Below are 16,616 nucleotides of genomic sequence, written 5' to 3' on the forward strand. Positions count from 1 at the left end.
TAACAAATCGGACCTCATCGCTAAAAATACCTAAATATATGCATAAATAGGTATTATTGTAATCGTAAAATCACAAAACACCTTAATAGAATTGAATACTACAAACTATACGTACTTAAAAAAATAATTTATACCATCTTTTTTAATTAAAAAAAAAACAAATAAGAAAACTTCTCTTTTCACTCGGATAAAAATTTTGAACAAAGAAAAACAATTAATTACATACCTAGATTGCCACGAAAAATTACTTGCATCAAAATTTGTGCAGCAGCTTTCGACTTATGATCCGAATTTACGATTTCCGATTATGTGTTTTTAAACTATTTCGCTGTCTGACACTTTTCTGAATATTTATAAGGTTTCTCACCAGTGTGTGTACGAATGTGTGTTCTTAAATTACTCTTTACACTAAAACTACTCGGACAAATATCACATTTATAAGGTTTCTCACCAGTGTGTGTACGAATATGTGTTCTTAAATGTGCGTTTTGACTAAAACTACTCGGACAAATATCACATTTATAAGGTTTCTCACCAGTGTGTGTACGAATGTGTGTTATTAAATAACTCTTTACACTAAAACTACTCGGACAAATATCACATTTATAAGGTTTCTCACCAGTGTGTGTACGAATGTGTGTTATTAAATAACTCTTTACACTAAAACTACTAGGACAAATATCACATTTATAAGGTTTCTCACCCGTGTGCGTACGAATGTGTGTTATTAAATTACTCTTTACAGTAAAACTACTCGGACAAATATTACATTTATAAGGTTTCTCACCAGTGTGTGTACGAACGTGATATACTAAACTATTCTTGTGACTAAAACTCCTCGGACAAATATCACATTTATAAGGTTTCTCATCAGTGTGTGTACGAATGTGTGTTCTTAAATTACTCTTTACACTAAAACTACTCGGACAAATATCACATTTATAAGGTTTCTCACCAGTGTGTGTACGAATATGTGTTCTTAAATGTGCGTTTTGACTAAAACTACTCGGACAAATATCACATTTATAAGGTTTCTCACCAGTGTGTGTACGAATATGTGTTATTAAATGATGCTTTAGACTAAAACTACTCGGACAAATATAACATTTATACGGTTTCTCACCAGTGTGTGTAAGAATGTGTCTTATTAAATTATTCTTTTGACTAAAACTACTCGGACAAATATCACATTTATAAGGTTTCTCACCAGTGTGTGTACGAATGTGTGTTACTAAATGTCCCTTTTCACTAAAACTACTCGGACAAATATCACATTTATAAGGTTTCTCACCAGTGTGTGTGCGAATGTGTATAATTAAATCACCCTTTCGACTAAAACTACTCGGACAAATATCACATTTATAAGGTTTCTCACCAGTGTGTGTGCGAATGTGTATAATTAAATCACCCTTTCGACTAAAACTACTCGGACAAATATCACATTTATAAGGTTTCTCACCAGTGTGTGTACGAATGTGTGATATTAAATTACTCTTTACACTAAAACTACTCGGACAAATATCACATTTATAAGGTTTCTCACCAGTGTGTGTACGAATGTGATAAACTAAGCCAGCCTTTTGAATAAAACTATTCGGGCAAATATTACATTTATAAGGTTTCTCACCAGTGTGTGTACGAATGTGTTTTATTAAATTACCCTTCTCACTAAAACTACTCGGACAAATATCACATTTATAAGGTTTCTCAGCAGTGTGTTTACCTAAATCACACTTTTGACTAAAACGTCTCGGACTAACGTCACATTTTTTAGGCTTTTTAGTACTAATATTTTTGTGTCTTAAGCTATGTCTTTCCAAATCGCTATTATTTATGCCTTTATAATTACAGATCTTACATTTGAATTCATTTTCATTTACATATTTATTACACTGAATTGGAATATCTTGACTATTTGAGGGTTCAATATTTTTTATAACCTTAATATCAGCTTTATTTTTTGTAACACAGCTGTTTGAAATATACTTTTGACTTTCACTGTTGGGTTCACTCTTGCTATTTGCGGGTACATCAGGACTATTATTTAGTTTTTCTTCAGTTTTCTCAAATTTTGATGATTTTTGTATCTCTTGTTTTTCGTTTTGTAGGTCTTGCTTTGGTTTCTTGGCGGGGGGTGCACCTATAAAAATATTAATGTCAAGTCCTATTCGTCATTTCAAGGTTTACATTTATGTGCCAAAACAAATGGAGTATGTAGTTTGTAATATTTGTTATTAGAAATGAAGAAAGTATGAGTAGTCACGCGGATTCACTCGTACTTGGAAATATCCAAAATGTCGTCTTTTGCCTATGTATCAAGTGAATTGTAGTGCCTCTAGAAGCTACAATACTGCCAAGTTTCACCAAAATCTATCAAGTTTTTTTTGCGTGAGAGAGTGCATATAATACAAACTTTTGCGTACATAATATTAGTAGGATATATGATAATACCTACCGAATTTCTGAGCATATCCCGGGGGCGCGTTATACTTGCTCAGGTTGATATGCAGCGTGTTCGCGAACTCGCTGCCGTAGAACACTAGTAGCTCCGTGAAGCGAGGGATTATTTTGATAGTTCTGTAACAGTTCGTAAAAAACTTACTTACCCCATGCAATACCTGGGTAAGTAAAATACAAATATTTGTACACTAGCTTCCGCCAGCGGTTTCGCGTGCTTCCTAAGGGAACTTATTCCCGCTCTTAAATAAAAAGTAGTAAGTAATATATTATTCTGTTGTACAAGCAATATTAGGTACTGTCAAGTTTCATCTATGAATCGTTTGTGTGTGAAGAAATAACAAACACATACACTAACTTACACAGTTGAGAAAAGCTAGGCAGATGATAACCTCTTTATAAATTACTATCTGATTTCCCGCGGTTTCATCCGTATCCCGTGGGAACTACTGCCCGTACCAGAGTAAAATGTAGCCTATGTTACTCGGGAAGAGTGTAGCTTTCCAACAGTCGAAGTTTTCATAACGGTTCACTAGTTTCGGAGCCTTTACAAACAAAAAAAAGAATGTTTCATATTAATTAGTACCTATCGTTTTGTATAGAAGTATAGATAATCATACCTATAATAAAGCTGCCCTTGATATTGGTAAGCCAAGAGGTTTTGTTCCCGCCAGTTCCGCGCGCAGTTGACGTAACGCATCCAGTTGGACCGATTACCATCCTCCGCGTCCACTACGTGAGATCTTTTGCCGTTTCTATCGTATATCTAGTACATAGTTTTTAATAACAATTATACTACATATTAAGATAATTTTATGTATTAACCCCGAGTCTCTTCGGCGAAGTCCAGCCAATTGTAAAAGCCGTTCAATCAACCAGCTAGGCCATTGGCTAAACAACGCCTATTTGATTGAATGACTGTAATATTCAGATGGCTCAGTTGGTTGCGTCATAGACGAGAAACATAGGTTTTAAAGCCATGTATTCACTGAGAAACAATTGTTTATAAATATTGTTTCAGAAACAATATATACGTGTTTCTGAAACAAATAATTTTGTTTCAGAAACATATAATTTTGTTTCTGTGGACGATGTGGACGGCAGAGTTTCCGAAACATTGTTGCTGTAAACATCTACGTGATGTTTCAGAAATTGTGTATCTGAAACATTGTTTCCCAGTGGATACATGGCTTAAGGCTGAAATTCACCGACAGCATAGTTTTGTTAAAAACTGTTTACACAGCATATAGTTTTGTTATGAATTTTCACGTTCAAGTTTCAAAGGAAACCGTGGTTTAAGAAAAACTGACGTTTATTTTTGTCGGTGAATTTAGTCTGCTTAGTATTTCTGTAAACCGATTTTGGCAAAACTTGAGACTCTTTACCGACTCAATTTTACCAGTCCAATAAACATACAAAATAAACAAATAAATAAGTTATTTAAATTACCTGCCAACAATACATGGAGTCGACATTTTGCGTGCGAACTCCGCAGTACGGACCGAAGCGAACGCCGCGCGGTAGAGTCAAAGTACTGAATATACCCAAACCAGCGCCTGAGACATACATACGGCGATTTCTATAACCTACCTATCTATCGTATGCGATTAGATTGAATTTTAAGATTAAGTAGCTTTATATAAATTACTAGCCATTTTCCCACGGTTTCAACCGCGTCCCGAGGGAACTAAACGTTTCGGGATAAAATATAGCCATGTTACTCGCAGTTTATGTAGCTTTAACTATTTTATTTTCTTTTTATAATATTAGGATAAATGCCCATTTTCAATCTTTAATCGCAAAATTACAAATAGATAGGTACCTAGTGTAAATCTGCAGATAGTCCACCAGTTGATCACGACAAGGAGGACAAAAAAATTAAGAACAAAACAAAAATACTGCTGAAATATGGGTGTAAAAATAGAACTATTAGCTAAATCTGTGAAAAATTCAGCTATCCCACTATCACGGTTCATGAGATACAGCCTGGTGACAGACGGCCAGCGAAGTCTTAGTAATAGGGTCCCGTTCTAAGGTACGCCGTTTTGAATGCTAGCTGACTGCAAGAAGTCGGCCGCACCTGCACTATTGGTTTATATGTATTTACATGAAACCGTTTTCGATCGAAATGGCAGTAGAACGTGCAGTCGCCCTAAGATATCGACCGGTGTCATGCAGTCGCTGTGAGGTAAGCAGTTGCGTTCACCAACTAGCTCCCAAAACGAACCTTTACCTTTTGGGTACGGAACCCTTACATGAAATTAAGTACCTACCTTACAATGAAATAGGGAACTTACCTGGTATAATAGAGGGTGCTATATGTAGGAACACATGCGGGATTGTGAGCGCGGCGCGGGGGACGTAGGCCGGGAAGGGACTTTTGGTAGGAACCTACAGGATTTCAGGGGGAAAACAGGACGCGTATTGTTATTTAATGATTAACAGTACAACAGTGTAGTACAGTAACAGTGGTAAAAATATTCAGCTTACTCGGTAGGTACCTATATTAATTAACTTACCTTATCATCAGGAATGACCAGTAAAGGCCCGTGAATCGCACAGTATTCGTACACAAAGTCGGTGCACCCATCGCAATCTGAAAACGAATGTCAAGCCTCTTCTATGTAATCAACTCCCGAGCCTTTTCCCAACTATGTTGGGGTCGGCTTCCAGTCTAACCGGATGCAGCCGAGTACCAGTGTTTCGGAGGGCACGATAAACTCTAGGTCCTGCCCATCATTTGACCATCATTAGCAGACGTTACGGGTAGTCAGGAGCCAGGGGCCCGATTCTCCTAATTTTACTTAAGCGACCTTCGATTGACGTTCGACTCGATTCGACTGAGATCCAATCCCGACTCGATTACTATTGAAGCGTATGTGGCATTCCGCTATTTTTTCTTTGAAATAAACGTTTTTATCCTTTTCTGTCATTCAGTAATGAATCATTTTGTCTGCAAATGATTTACGATTGCAAAATGACTGTACAGCAAACTACCGTATAGACCAAAATCATCAAAATAGCAGACCAATCGCACCCCAATCAAATGTCAATCGAATACGATTGGTCTTTTATTAGTAGCAGAATGCCCGATATGGTTAAAACTGCTATTACGATCATATTGCGATTCGATTTCTATTCGATTTTGACATTATTAACTTAGGAGAATCGGGGCCCAGTAAGTCCGACAACTAGTCTTACCTAAGGGTATTGGGTTGCCTGGGTAACTGGGATGAGGAGGTCAGTAAGGCAGTCGCTCCTTGTAAAACCCTGGTACTCAGCTGCATCCAGTTGGACTGGAAGCCGACCCCAACATAGTTAGGGAAAGAGTACACTACCTAGCTACATAGATTATAATGTTACGTTTTCAGCTAGACGTAAAGCTATGTACTTACAAATGTATTCGTCCAAACTCGGTTCTTCGGGTTCGTAATAACTAATTCGCGGTCTTTGGCGTAAACTACGCCTATTCATCTGAAATACAAAAGTACCTATACCTAAGTATGTACCTATCTAAATTCCGTATTTGAGTAACAAGTACCTAACTACCTTTACCTACTCCATTTGAATAGGGTTTTAACTAAAGAAAAAAATCGTGATAGGATTTATAAAAAAATATGTAAGTACCTATATATTAAACAAATAAACTCTTCTTAAAATAATGATTCAATTGAATAAGTACCTAATTGTTATTTTTGTATCTAGATACGTTACTTTTTAGCCAGCTTCAATTTTTAATCTGATTTCATAAATAAAGTTATATTATGATGTCTTTAGTCAAGTGCCTTTTCAAATCGAATATAGGTACCTCATTTATTTATAGACTTATTGTTCTTTTCATATTGTAACTAACACAAATTGAAAATGACTACAAATGCACTCAATACTCTTTACAAAACGAAACGAGCAAATACCTAAAGAAAATTATTTTACTTATTACGAAAACACTGTTGACACATTCTCTTTATAGTAACGCAAAACAAAAGTAAGTAATTTCAATAATAACAATTACCTTGCCTAATTTTCTTTTATTCTTTACACAGCACAACAACTCTTTCTGAATAAAACTGTCACTGACAGGACGAAGTTGCGTTTCCCGCCGATTTTGGTAAACGGTTTGGCGCCTTTCCAACGTTCAAAACCATAGAGTTTGAAAGTGAGTAGTCAACCAATAACATTTTTTTAATGAAATAAAGAAACACTGTTGTTATAATTAATATCGTAAAATAAGATTTTTAAAATTTATAATAATTTCCATATTTCTTTACTAAAAACAAAGCCATTGACATATAAATTACAATTAATTTATCCGAATCTTGGACCATACGTTATCTGTTGATATGAATGAATGAAACATTAGGTACGTCATCCGTCTTTGATTACAGAAATGTGTAGATTCTAGATGGAGCATCAAGTGCGCGCAAGCGTGTCAGCCAACGTTGGCTGACACGCGCTTTCCCGCCAATCTGTACAGATCGTGTCGCTTAAGGGCCTATGCACACCACGTTTTTTCAACGCGTTTTTATCCTGTAGAGCAGTCCTAACTTGCGTGCGTATCGCGTCTATGTCGCTACAAACGCGCGTCGACGGCGCTTTTAAAAAACGTGGTGTGCATAGCATAAGCCCTAACTGCCAATACGTATTACGCTAAGCTAAGTAAAATACAAAATAACAGTGATAAAATGACGTTATTTGCAATTAAAGTCTGTCGGAATAATAAATATAATAAAGGAAGGGTAGCAACATTTTTTTTTAGAATTCCAGGTAAACCTATTATGAGGAATCGGTGGATTTTGGAACCTAACTCTAATTTAATCAGTGTTTCTGATTTATTTAAAAAGGTAACAACTAGATAATGGGTAAAACCAACCAACCTCTCGAGTATGAGGGTGTGGGTTCGATTCCAGTTCAGGCAAATACCAATGCAACTGTTGGCTTTTGACACCAATGGCTGATAAAAAGGTGAAGGAAAACATCTCGAAGAAACCTGGACTATATCACAGATTACAGAAATCACCAACCCGCATCGAGCAAACGTGGTGATTAATGCTCAATTCTTCTCCGTGTGAGAGGAGGCCTGTGCCCAGCAGTGGGACGATAAAAAAAGACAGGAACAATAACAGTATACAAAATTATTTAATTAGTCTAATTTTTACATGATTTGTGAGAGAATCATAGAGGCTAGTAACATTATTTACGTCGACGCGCAGTGTAAAACGACACCTACACGCACACATGCATAACAAATTTGCCTCAGTTCCTTTGTTGTGACTGTAGGGCGACGCTCCATCTAGACATTTATATACTCAATGCTATGTACTAATAGCGGCAATAAAAATACACAATAATACAAAATAGTTTTATTAAAAGAAAGGTTAAAATACTCAAAGTTGTAATAATGTTACTAAGAATAAGTAGGTACCTACCTACTTTTAGTAGCACCAAAAACAAATAATTTCTTCTTCTTATAGTTAGACAAAATCTTGGCTTAGAAGTTAAAAAAATAAGACCTTAAATAACAAATAAGTATGTACTAACCTAATGGACTTTCTCTGAATATTTTTTTAAAATACAATTGTGCATTATTACCATACATATTTCATTCCTACTGAGGAAAATCCGGTGGTATGAAAGCGCTCTTAGGGTTGATTTATATTACGCCGGGCCGTGCCGTGCCGTGTCCGGGCTTTTACGAAATTCTAAAGACGAGCGTCGTTTGTGGCCCGGACGGGCCACGGATCATGCACGGTGTAATATAAACTGCTTCATACAAAATGTATGTAACGTTTCACATCCGTGCCCCGTACGAGCCACGTACACGGCTCGCCCCGGCCTAATATAAATCATCCCTTAACCACAGAAGTTTCGTGAATTTGACAAACAAAATAACAATAATATATAGGTATCTATAAGCAAGTCTAAAAATAAAAACAAAATCACATAAGCACAATAAAAAAAACTAAGATCTTATAAATTGATATTACCTAACAAATCGGACCACATCGCTAAAAATAGGTACCTATCTAAATATATATTGGTATTATTGTAATCGTAAAATCACAAAAAATCTTAATAGAATTGAATTAAATAGTGATGACAAACTAACCTACCTACTTAAAAAATAAATTCATAACATCTTTAAAAAAAAAACGAAAAAAAAAACTTCTCTTTTCACCCGGATATACATTGAATTTACAATTAATTACCTAGATTGCCACGAAAAATTACTTACATTCAAAATTGTACAGCCGCTTTTGACTTATGCTCCGAATTTACGATAATGTGTTTTTATACTTTTTTGATGTCTGACACTTTTCTGTATTTTTTTTAAAGATTTCTCACCACTGTGTGTACGAATATGTCTAACTAAACTATTCTTTACACTAAAACTACTCGGACAAATATCACATTTATAAGGTTTCTCACCAGTGTGTGTACGGATGTGTGTTATTAAAATAATCTTTCGACTAAAACTACTAGGACAAATATCACATTTATAAGGTTTCTCACCAGTGTGTGTACGAATGTGTGTTATTAAATTAATCTTTCGACTAAAACTACTAGGACAAATATCACATTTATAAGGTTTCTCACCAGTGTGTGTACGAATGTGTCTCATTAAACTACCCTTTTCACTAAAACTACTCGGACAAAAATCACATATGTAAGGTTTCTCGCCAGTATGTGTACGAATGTGTCTTATTAAATGACTCTTTACACTAAAACTCCTCCGACAAATATCACATTTATAAGGTTTCTCACCAGTGTGTGTACGAATGTGTGTTACTAAATGTCCCTTTTCACTAAAACGACTTGGGCAAAAATCACATTTATAAGGTTTATCACCAGTGTGTGTACGAATGTGTCTTATTAAACTACCCTTTTCACTAAAACTACTTGGACAAAAATCACATATGTAAGGTTTCTCACCAGTATGTGTACGAATGTGTTTTATTAAATCACTCTTTTGACAAAAACTACTCGGACAAATATCACATTTATAAGGTTTCTCACCAGTGTGTGTACGAATGTGTGTTATTAAAGTATTCGAGTGTCTAAAACTACTCGGACAAATATCACATTTATAAGGTTTCTCACCAGTGTGTGTACGAATATGTCTTATTAAATGAATCTTTTGACTAAAACTACTAGGACAAATATCACATTTATAAGGTTTCTCACCCGTGTGTGTACGAATGTGTTTCATTAAACTACCCTTCTCACTAAAACTACTAGGACAAATATCACATTTATAAGGTTTCTCACCCGTGTGTGTACGAATGTGTCTTATTAAACTACCCTTCTCACTAAAACTACTCGGACAAATATCACATTTATGAGGTTTCTCACCACTGTGTGTACGAATGTGTGTTACTAAATGTCCCTTTTCACTAAACCGATTTGGACAAAAATCACATTTGTAAGGTTTCTCACCAGTATGTGTACGAGTGTGTTTAACTAAATCACACTTTTGACTAAAACGTCTCGGACTAACATCACATTTTTTAGGCTTTTTAGTACTAATATTTTTATGTCTTAAGCTATGTCTTTCCAAATCGCTATTATTTATGCCTTTATAATTACAGATCTTACATTTGAATTTGTTTTCATTTACATAATTATTATACTGAATTGGAATATCTTTACTATTTGATGGTTCAATATTTTTTATAACCTTAATATCAGGTTTATTTTTTGTAACACAACTGTTTGAAATATACTTTTGACTTTTACTGTTAGGTTCACTCTTGCTATTTTCGGGTACATCGGGACTATTATTTAGTTTTTCTTCAGTTTTCTGAAATTTTGATGATTTCGGTATCTCTTGGTTTTCGTTTTGTAGGTCTTGCTTTGGTTTCTTGGCGGGGGGTGCACCTATAAAAATAGGTAGGTATCAATGTCAAGTTCTATTCGTCATTTCAAGGTTTACATTTAATGCCAAATCAAATGGAGTACCTACCTATGTAGTTCATAATATTTGTTATTAGAAATGAAGAAAGTATGAGTAGTCACGCGGATTCACTCGTACTTAGAATAGAAATATCCAAAATGTCGTCTTGTGCATACCGATCAAGTAACTCAATGTCATTCTAGTGCCTCTATAAGCTATAACACTGCCAAGTTTCACCAAAATCCATTGAGTAGTTTTTGCGTGAAAGAGGAACAAACATTTGCGTACGTATATTAGTAGAATATATGATAATACCTACCGAATTTCTGAGCATATCCCGGAGGCGCGTTATACTTGCTCAGGTTGATATGCAGCGTGTTCGCGAACTCGCTGCCGTAGAACACTAGTAGCTCCGTGAAGCGAGGGATTATTTTGATAGTTCTGTAACAGTTCGTAAAAAAAACTCCCTTACCCCATGCAATACCAAGGTACCTAAGTAAAATACACATATTTTTACACTAGCTTCCTACTAAGGGAACTTATTCCCGCTCTTAAATAAAAAGTAGTTTTTAATCTGTTCTATTAGTAGGTAATATTAGGTACAGCCAAGATTCATCTATGAACCGTTTGTGAGTGAAGAAATAACAAACACACATACTAATTCACATAGTTGGGAAAAGCTAGGCAGATAATAACCTCTTTATAAATTACTATCTGATTTCCCGCGGTTTCATCCGCATCCCGTGGGAACTACTGCCCGTACCGGGGTAAAATATAGCCTATGTTACTCGGGAAGTGTAGCTTTCCAACAGTCGAAGTTTTCATAACGGTTCAGTAGTTTCGGAGCCTTTGCAAACAAAAAAAGAATGTTTCCTATTTATTTTTGTATAGAAATATATATAATCATACCTATAATAAAGCTGCCCTTGATATTGGTAAGCCAAGAGGTTTTGTTCCCGCCAGTTCCGCGCGCAGTTGACGTAACGCATCCAGTTGGACCGATTACCATCCTCCGCGTCCACTACGTGAGATCTTTTGCCGTTTCTATCGTATATCTAGTACATAGTTTTTAATAACAATTATACTACATATTAAGATAATTTTATGTATTAACCCCGAGTCTCTTCGGCGAAGTCCAGCCAATTGCAATGCCGTTCAATCAAAGAGCTAGGCATTTGAGATAAATAAAAGCCTGTTTGATTGAACGACTGTAATATTCAGATGGCTCAGTTGGTTGCGTCATAGACGAGAAACATAGGTTTTAAGGCTGAAATTCACCGACAGCATAGTTTTGTTAAAAACTGTTTACTATTAATATTCACGTTCAAGTTTCAAAGGAAACCGTGGTTTAAGAAAAACTGACGTTTATTTTTGTCGGTGAATTTAGACTGCTTAGTAGTGCTTAGTCTTTCTGTAAACCAATTTTGGCAAAACTTGAGGCTCTTTACCGACACAAAAAACAATTTTACTAGTCCAATAAAGTAAACACACAAAATAAACAAATAAATAAGTTATTTAAATTACCTGCCAACAATACATGGAGTCGACATTTTGCGTGCGTACTCCGCAGTACGGTCCGAAGCGAACGCCGCGTGGTAGAGTCAAAGTACTGAATATACCCAGACCAGCGCCTGAGACATACATACGGCGATTTCTATAACCTATCTTCCTTTATCCTATCCTTTGATTTACGATTAGAGATTGAATTTTAACATTAGCTCGATATAAATTACTAGCCGTTTTCCCAAGATTTCTACCGCGTCGCGTGGGAACTACTACCCGTACCGGGATATGTAGCTTTAACAATTTTATTTTCTTTTTAGGGTATATGATTAGGATACATGCCCATTTTCAATCTTTAATCGCAAACGCAAATAGGTTGTATAAATGTGTAGATAGTCCACCAGTTTATCGGAACAAAGAAAAACACTGTTGTTACAAGAACACTCCAACTGGTTCATGTGATACAGTCTGGTGTCAGACGGGCAGCGAAGTCTTATTAATTTAAGGTACACTTTGAATGCTCGCTACCGACCGCACAAGCCGCGACTGCATGAAGTCGGCCGCAGCTGCACTGCTGGCTGCGGGATTGTTCAAATGAGTTACCGCGGCCCTGGTACATAAAAGGCCTACGACGGAACAAGATGAATTCTTACGGCCAGTTTCTTCATCAAAAGTTAAAGTAATGTCTAAAGTAGAAGTTACGGTCAAATACGTTTTGTCAAGGCTAAAGTGACAGCAAAACTAATACAAAAATTGAATTTGACCGTTACTTTTACTTTAGACATTACCTTGACTTTTACTTTGGCTTTAACTTTTGATGAAGAAACTGGCTGTTAGTCAGTAAGTCTGACACTCCCTCACCGCTGCTAACCGCTGTGCGGGAGAGGTAATTTGATGATTTTTGCCATCGTTATAAAAAAAAACTGTACTACTGATTGGTATCAATGTACATGAAACGGTTTTGGGTGCACAGCAGAACGTGCAGTCGCCCTCAGATATCGACCAACTTCATGCAGTCGCTGTAAGTGCGGTTGCCGGTTGCAGTCGGCAACCGGCTTTCAAAACGCACCTTTATCCTTTGGGTACGGAACCCTTACATGAAATATTCATATTCATATTATTTATTTGCATTCCACAATGTATAAAATAGGTGTTAGAGCTGAGTATAATTGTGGACCCTGAAAATAAGTACCTTACAATAAAATATGAAATTGGGAACTTACCTGGTATAATAGAGGGTGCTATATGTAGGAACACATGCGGGATTGTGAGCGCGGCGCGGGGGACGTAGGCCGGGAAGGGACTTTTGGTAGGAACCTACAGGATTTCAGGAGGAAAACAGGACGCGGGTTGTAATTTAATGATTAACAGTTACAAAAGAGTAAATAAAAAAAATCTAAAAGCATTTTACAAAATAGATTTTTTTGAACGTCAAAATTACAGACACCACTTCCTGCGTGTTTTTTCTGGGAAGAAGTGAAAAAAATATATAAGTAAATATCCAAATTGATCACTTCTTTTTTGGGAAGTTGGCAAAAACATCGGCAGGTAAAAATATTCAGCTTACTCGGTAGGTACCTATATTTATTTACTTACCTTATCATCAGGAATGACAAGTAAAGGCCCGTGAATCGCACAGTATTCGTACACAAAGTCGGTGCACCCATCGCAATCTGAAAACGAGAGTCAAGCCTCTTTCTACGTAATCATCTCCCGAGCCTTTTCCCAACTATGTTGGGGTCGGCTTCCAGTCTTACCGGATGCAGATACGAGCTGAGGCACGATAAACTCTAGTTCCTGCCTATCATTTGACCATCATTAGCAGCCGTTACGGGTAGTCAGGAGCCAGTAAGTCCGACAACTAGTCTTACCTAAAGGTATTGAGTTGCCCGGTTAACTGGGTTGAGGAGGTCAGATAGGGCAGTCGCTCCTTGTGGCACACTGGTACTAGTAGCCGACCCCAACATAATTAGGGAAAGAGTAGGCCTACCTAGCTACATAGATTATGATGTTACGTTTTCAGCTAGACGTAAAGCTATGTACTTACAAATATATTCGTCTAAACTCGGCTCTTCGGGTTCGTAGTAACTAATTCTCGGCCTTTGGCGTAAACTACGCCGATTCATCTGAAATAAATTCCGTATTTTATTTGAGTAACTATGTACCTATACCTATACCTACTCCATTTGAACAGGGACTTAAATAAAGAAAAAAATCGTGATAGGGTTTATAAAAAAATATTTAAGTACCTATACCTATATTAAACAAATAAACTACTCCTTAAAATAATGACTCAATTGAATAACTTATTGTTATTTTTGTATTTAGGTACATTACTTTTTAGCCAGCTTTAATTTTTAATCTGATTTCATAAATAAAGAAATATTATGATGTCTTTAGTTAAGTGCCTTCTCAAATCGAATATAGGTACCTATCTTATTTATTATTTTATAGACTTATTGTTTTTATCGTATTGTAACTAACACAAATTGAAAATGGCTAATGCACTCAATACAAAACGAAACGAGCAAATACCTTAAGAAAATTACTTAGGTATTACGAAAACACTGTCGACACATTCTCTTTATAGTAACGCAAAACAAAAATTTCTATATTAACAATTACCTTGCCTAATTTACTTTTATTCTTTACACAGCACAACAACTCTTTCTGAATAAAACTGTCATTGACAAGACGAAATTGCGATTCCCGCCGATTTTGGTAAACGGTTTGGCGCCTTTCCAACGTTCAAAACCATAGAGTTTGAAAGTGAGTAGTCAGCCAATAACATTTTATTACTTAAATAAAGAAACACTGTTGTTATAATTAATATCGTTTAATAAACTAAATTGCTTTTAAAATTTATAATAATTTCCATATTCCTTTACTAAAAACCAAACCCTTTACAAATAATACCAATAATTTGTCCATCTTGGACCATACATTATCTGTTGACATGAACGAATGAAACATTATGTCATCCAGCTTTGATTACAGAAATGTCTAGATGGAGCGTCAAGTGCGCGCAAGGCGCAAGCGTGTCAGCCAACTGTTGGCTGACAGGCGCTTTCCCGCCAATCTGTACAGATCGTGTCGCTTAACTGTCAATACAAATAACTGTGATAAAATGACGTTATGTGTAATTAAAGTCTGTCGGAATAATAAATACAATAAAGGAAGGGTGAAAAGTACCAAAAATCACTGATAAGTAATGCATATTTGTTTTTGTATGTTCATCAAAGTAACATCTATTTTTTAATTCCAAGTAATCGTATTATTAGGAATCGGTGGAATTTGGAAAATATTGGGCCTAAAATGTTAAGTTTTTTGATAGGAACTTATTTAATTAACTGAGTTGATTAAACTACCGCCAAACTCTAATTTAATTAGTGTTTTTGATTTATTTAGAAAGGTAACACCTAGATAATGTGACGCTAAAACCGAATAACACAATACCAACATAAGTATGATACAAACTTAAGTAATAAGTATAGAATATTATAAGTCGTGGTGGCCTAGTGGGTAAATAATAATAATGGCGTCCACGGCCGACATTTACATGCTCTCCGATGCACGGGTGAATCAATCACCAACTTCCAGGCTTCGGGCTGCTTGGTGAAAGTTTAAGAAAACCCACAAAGCGATTTCGGCCCGACCCGGGGATTGAACCCGAGTCCTCGAGTATAGCAGCCACGCTTGCGACCTCTAGACCAACGAGGGAGTAAACAAGCAACCTCTCGAGTATGAGGGTGTGGGTTCGATTCTAGTTCAGGCAAGTACCAATGCAACTTTTGGCTTTTGACACCAATGGCTGATAAAAAGGTGAAGGAAAACATCTCGTGGAAACCTGGACTATATAGTCTGAAATCACCAACCCACATTGAGCAAGCGTGGTGATTAATGCTCAATCCTTCTCCGTGTGAGAGGAGGCCGCAGCCCAGCAGTGTGACGATAAAAAAAAGACTGTAACAATAACAGTACACAAACTTATTTAATTAGTCTATTTTTACATGGTTTATGAGAGAATCATAGTTAATAGAAGTCGTGGTGGCCTAGTGGGCAAAGAACCGACCTCTCGAGTATGAGGGCGCGGGTTCGATTCCAGGTCAGGCAAGTACCAATGCAACTTTTCTAAGTTTGTATGTACTTTCTAAGTATATCTTAGACACCGGTGACTGTGTTTCGGATGGCACGTTAAACTGTAGGTCCCGGCTGTCATTGAACATCCTTGGCAGTCGTTACGGGTAGTCAGAAGCCAGTAAGTCTGACACCAGTCTAACCAAGGGGTATCGGGTTGCCCGGGTAACTGGGTTGAGGAGGTCAGATAGGCAGTCGCTTCTTGTAAAGCACTGGTACTCAGCTGAATCCGGTTAGACTGGAAGCCGACCCCAACATAGTTTGGGAAAAAGGCTCGGAGGATGAGAGAATCATAGTTAGAAGCTAGTAACATTGTATACGTCGACGTGCGATGTAAAACGACACCTACACGCACACATGCATAACAATTTTGCCTCAGCTCCTTTGTTGTGACTGTAGGGCGACGCTCCATCTAGACATCTATATAAGCAAAGCTATGTACAAATAGCGGCAATAAAAATACATGATAAAAAGAAAATAGTTTTATTAAAAGAAAGGTTAAAATACTCAAAGTTGTAATAATGTTACTAAGAATAAATACCTACCTACTTTTAGTAGCACCAAAAACAAATAATTTCTTCTTCTTATAGTCAAACAAAATCTTTGCTTAGAAGTTAAAAAAATAAGA

The 16,616-nt window shown here is 36.4% G+C and overlaps 1 protein-coding gene across 1 annotated transcript; it reads right to left on the reverse strand.

Annotated features, from left to right (window-relative positions):
* Nucleotides 1–320: 320 nt before the first annotated feature.
* Nucleotides 321–13,991, reverse strand: LOC110382111 (zinc finger protein 845). The gene is made up of 16 exons (XM_064043179.1): nucleotides 13,899–13,991; nucleotides 13,448–13,524; nucleotides 13,075–13,168; nucleotides 11,873–11,979; nucleotides 11,258–11,403; nucleotides 10,668–10,789; nucleotides 8,734–10,332; nucleotides 7,378–7,444; nucleotides 6,470–6,581; nucleotides 5,853–5,931; nucleotides 4,977–5,053; nucleotides 4,755–4,848; nucleotides 3,907–4,013; nucleotides 3,078–3,223; nucleotides 2,456–2,577; nucleotides 321–2,140 (listed from the first exon to the last, which is right to left on the reverse strand). Exons 1-16 carry the CDS (start codon nucleotides 13,975–13,977, stop codon nucleotides 321–323), a joined length of 4,848 nt encoding a protein of 1,615 aa, XP_063899249.1. The 5' UTR covers nucleotides 13,978–13,991.
* Between the last annotated feature and the right edge of the window lie 2,625 nt (nucleotides 13,992–16,616).

This window comes from Helicoverpa armigera, chromosome 31 (genome assembly GCF_030705265.1).
Source record: "Helicoverpa armigera isolate CAAS_96S chromosome 31, ASM3070526v1, whole genome shotgun sequence".
Lineage (NCBI taxonomy): Eukaryota > Metazoa > Arthropoda > Insecta > Lepidoptera > Noctuidae > Helicoverpa > Helicoverpa armigera.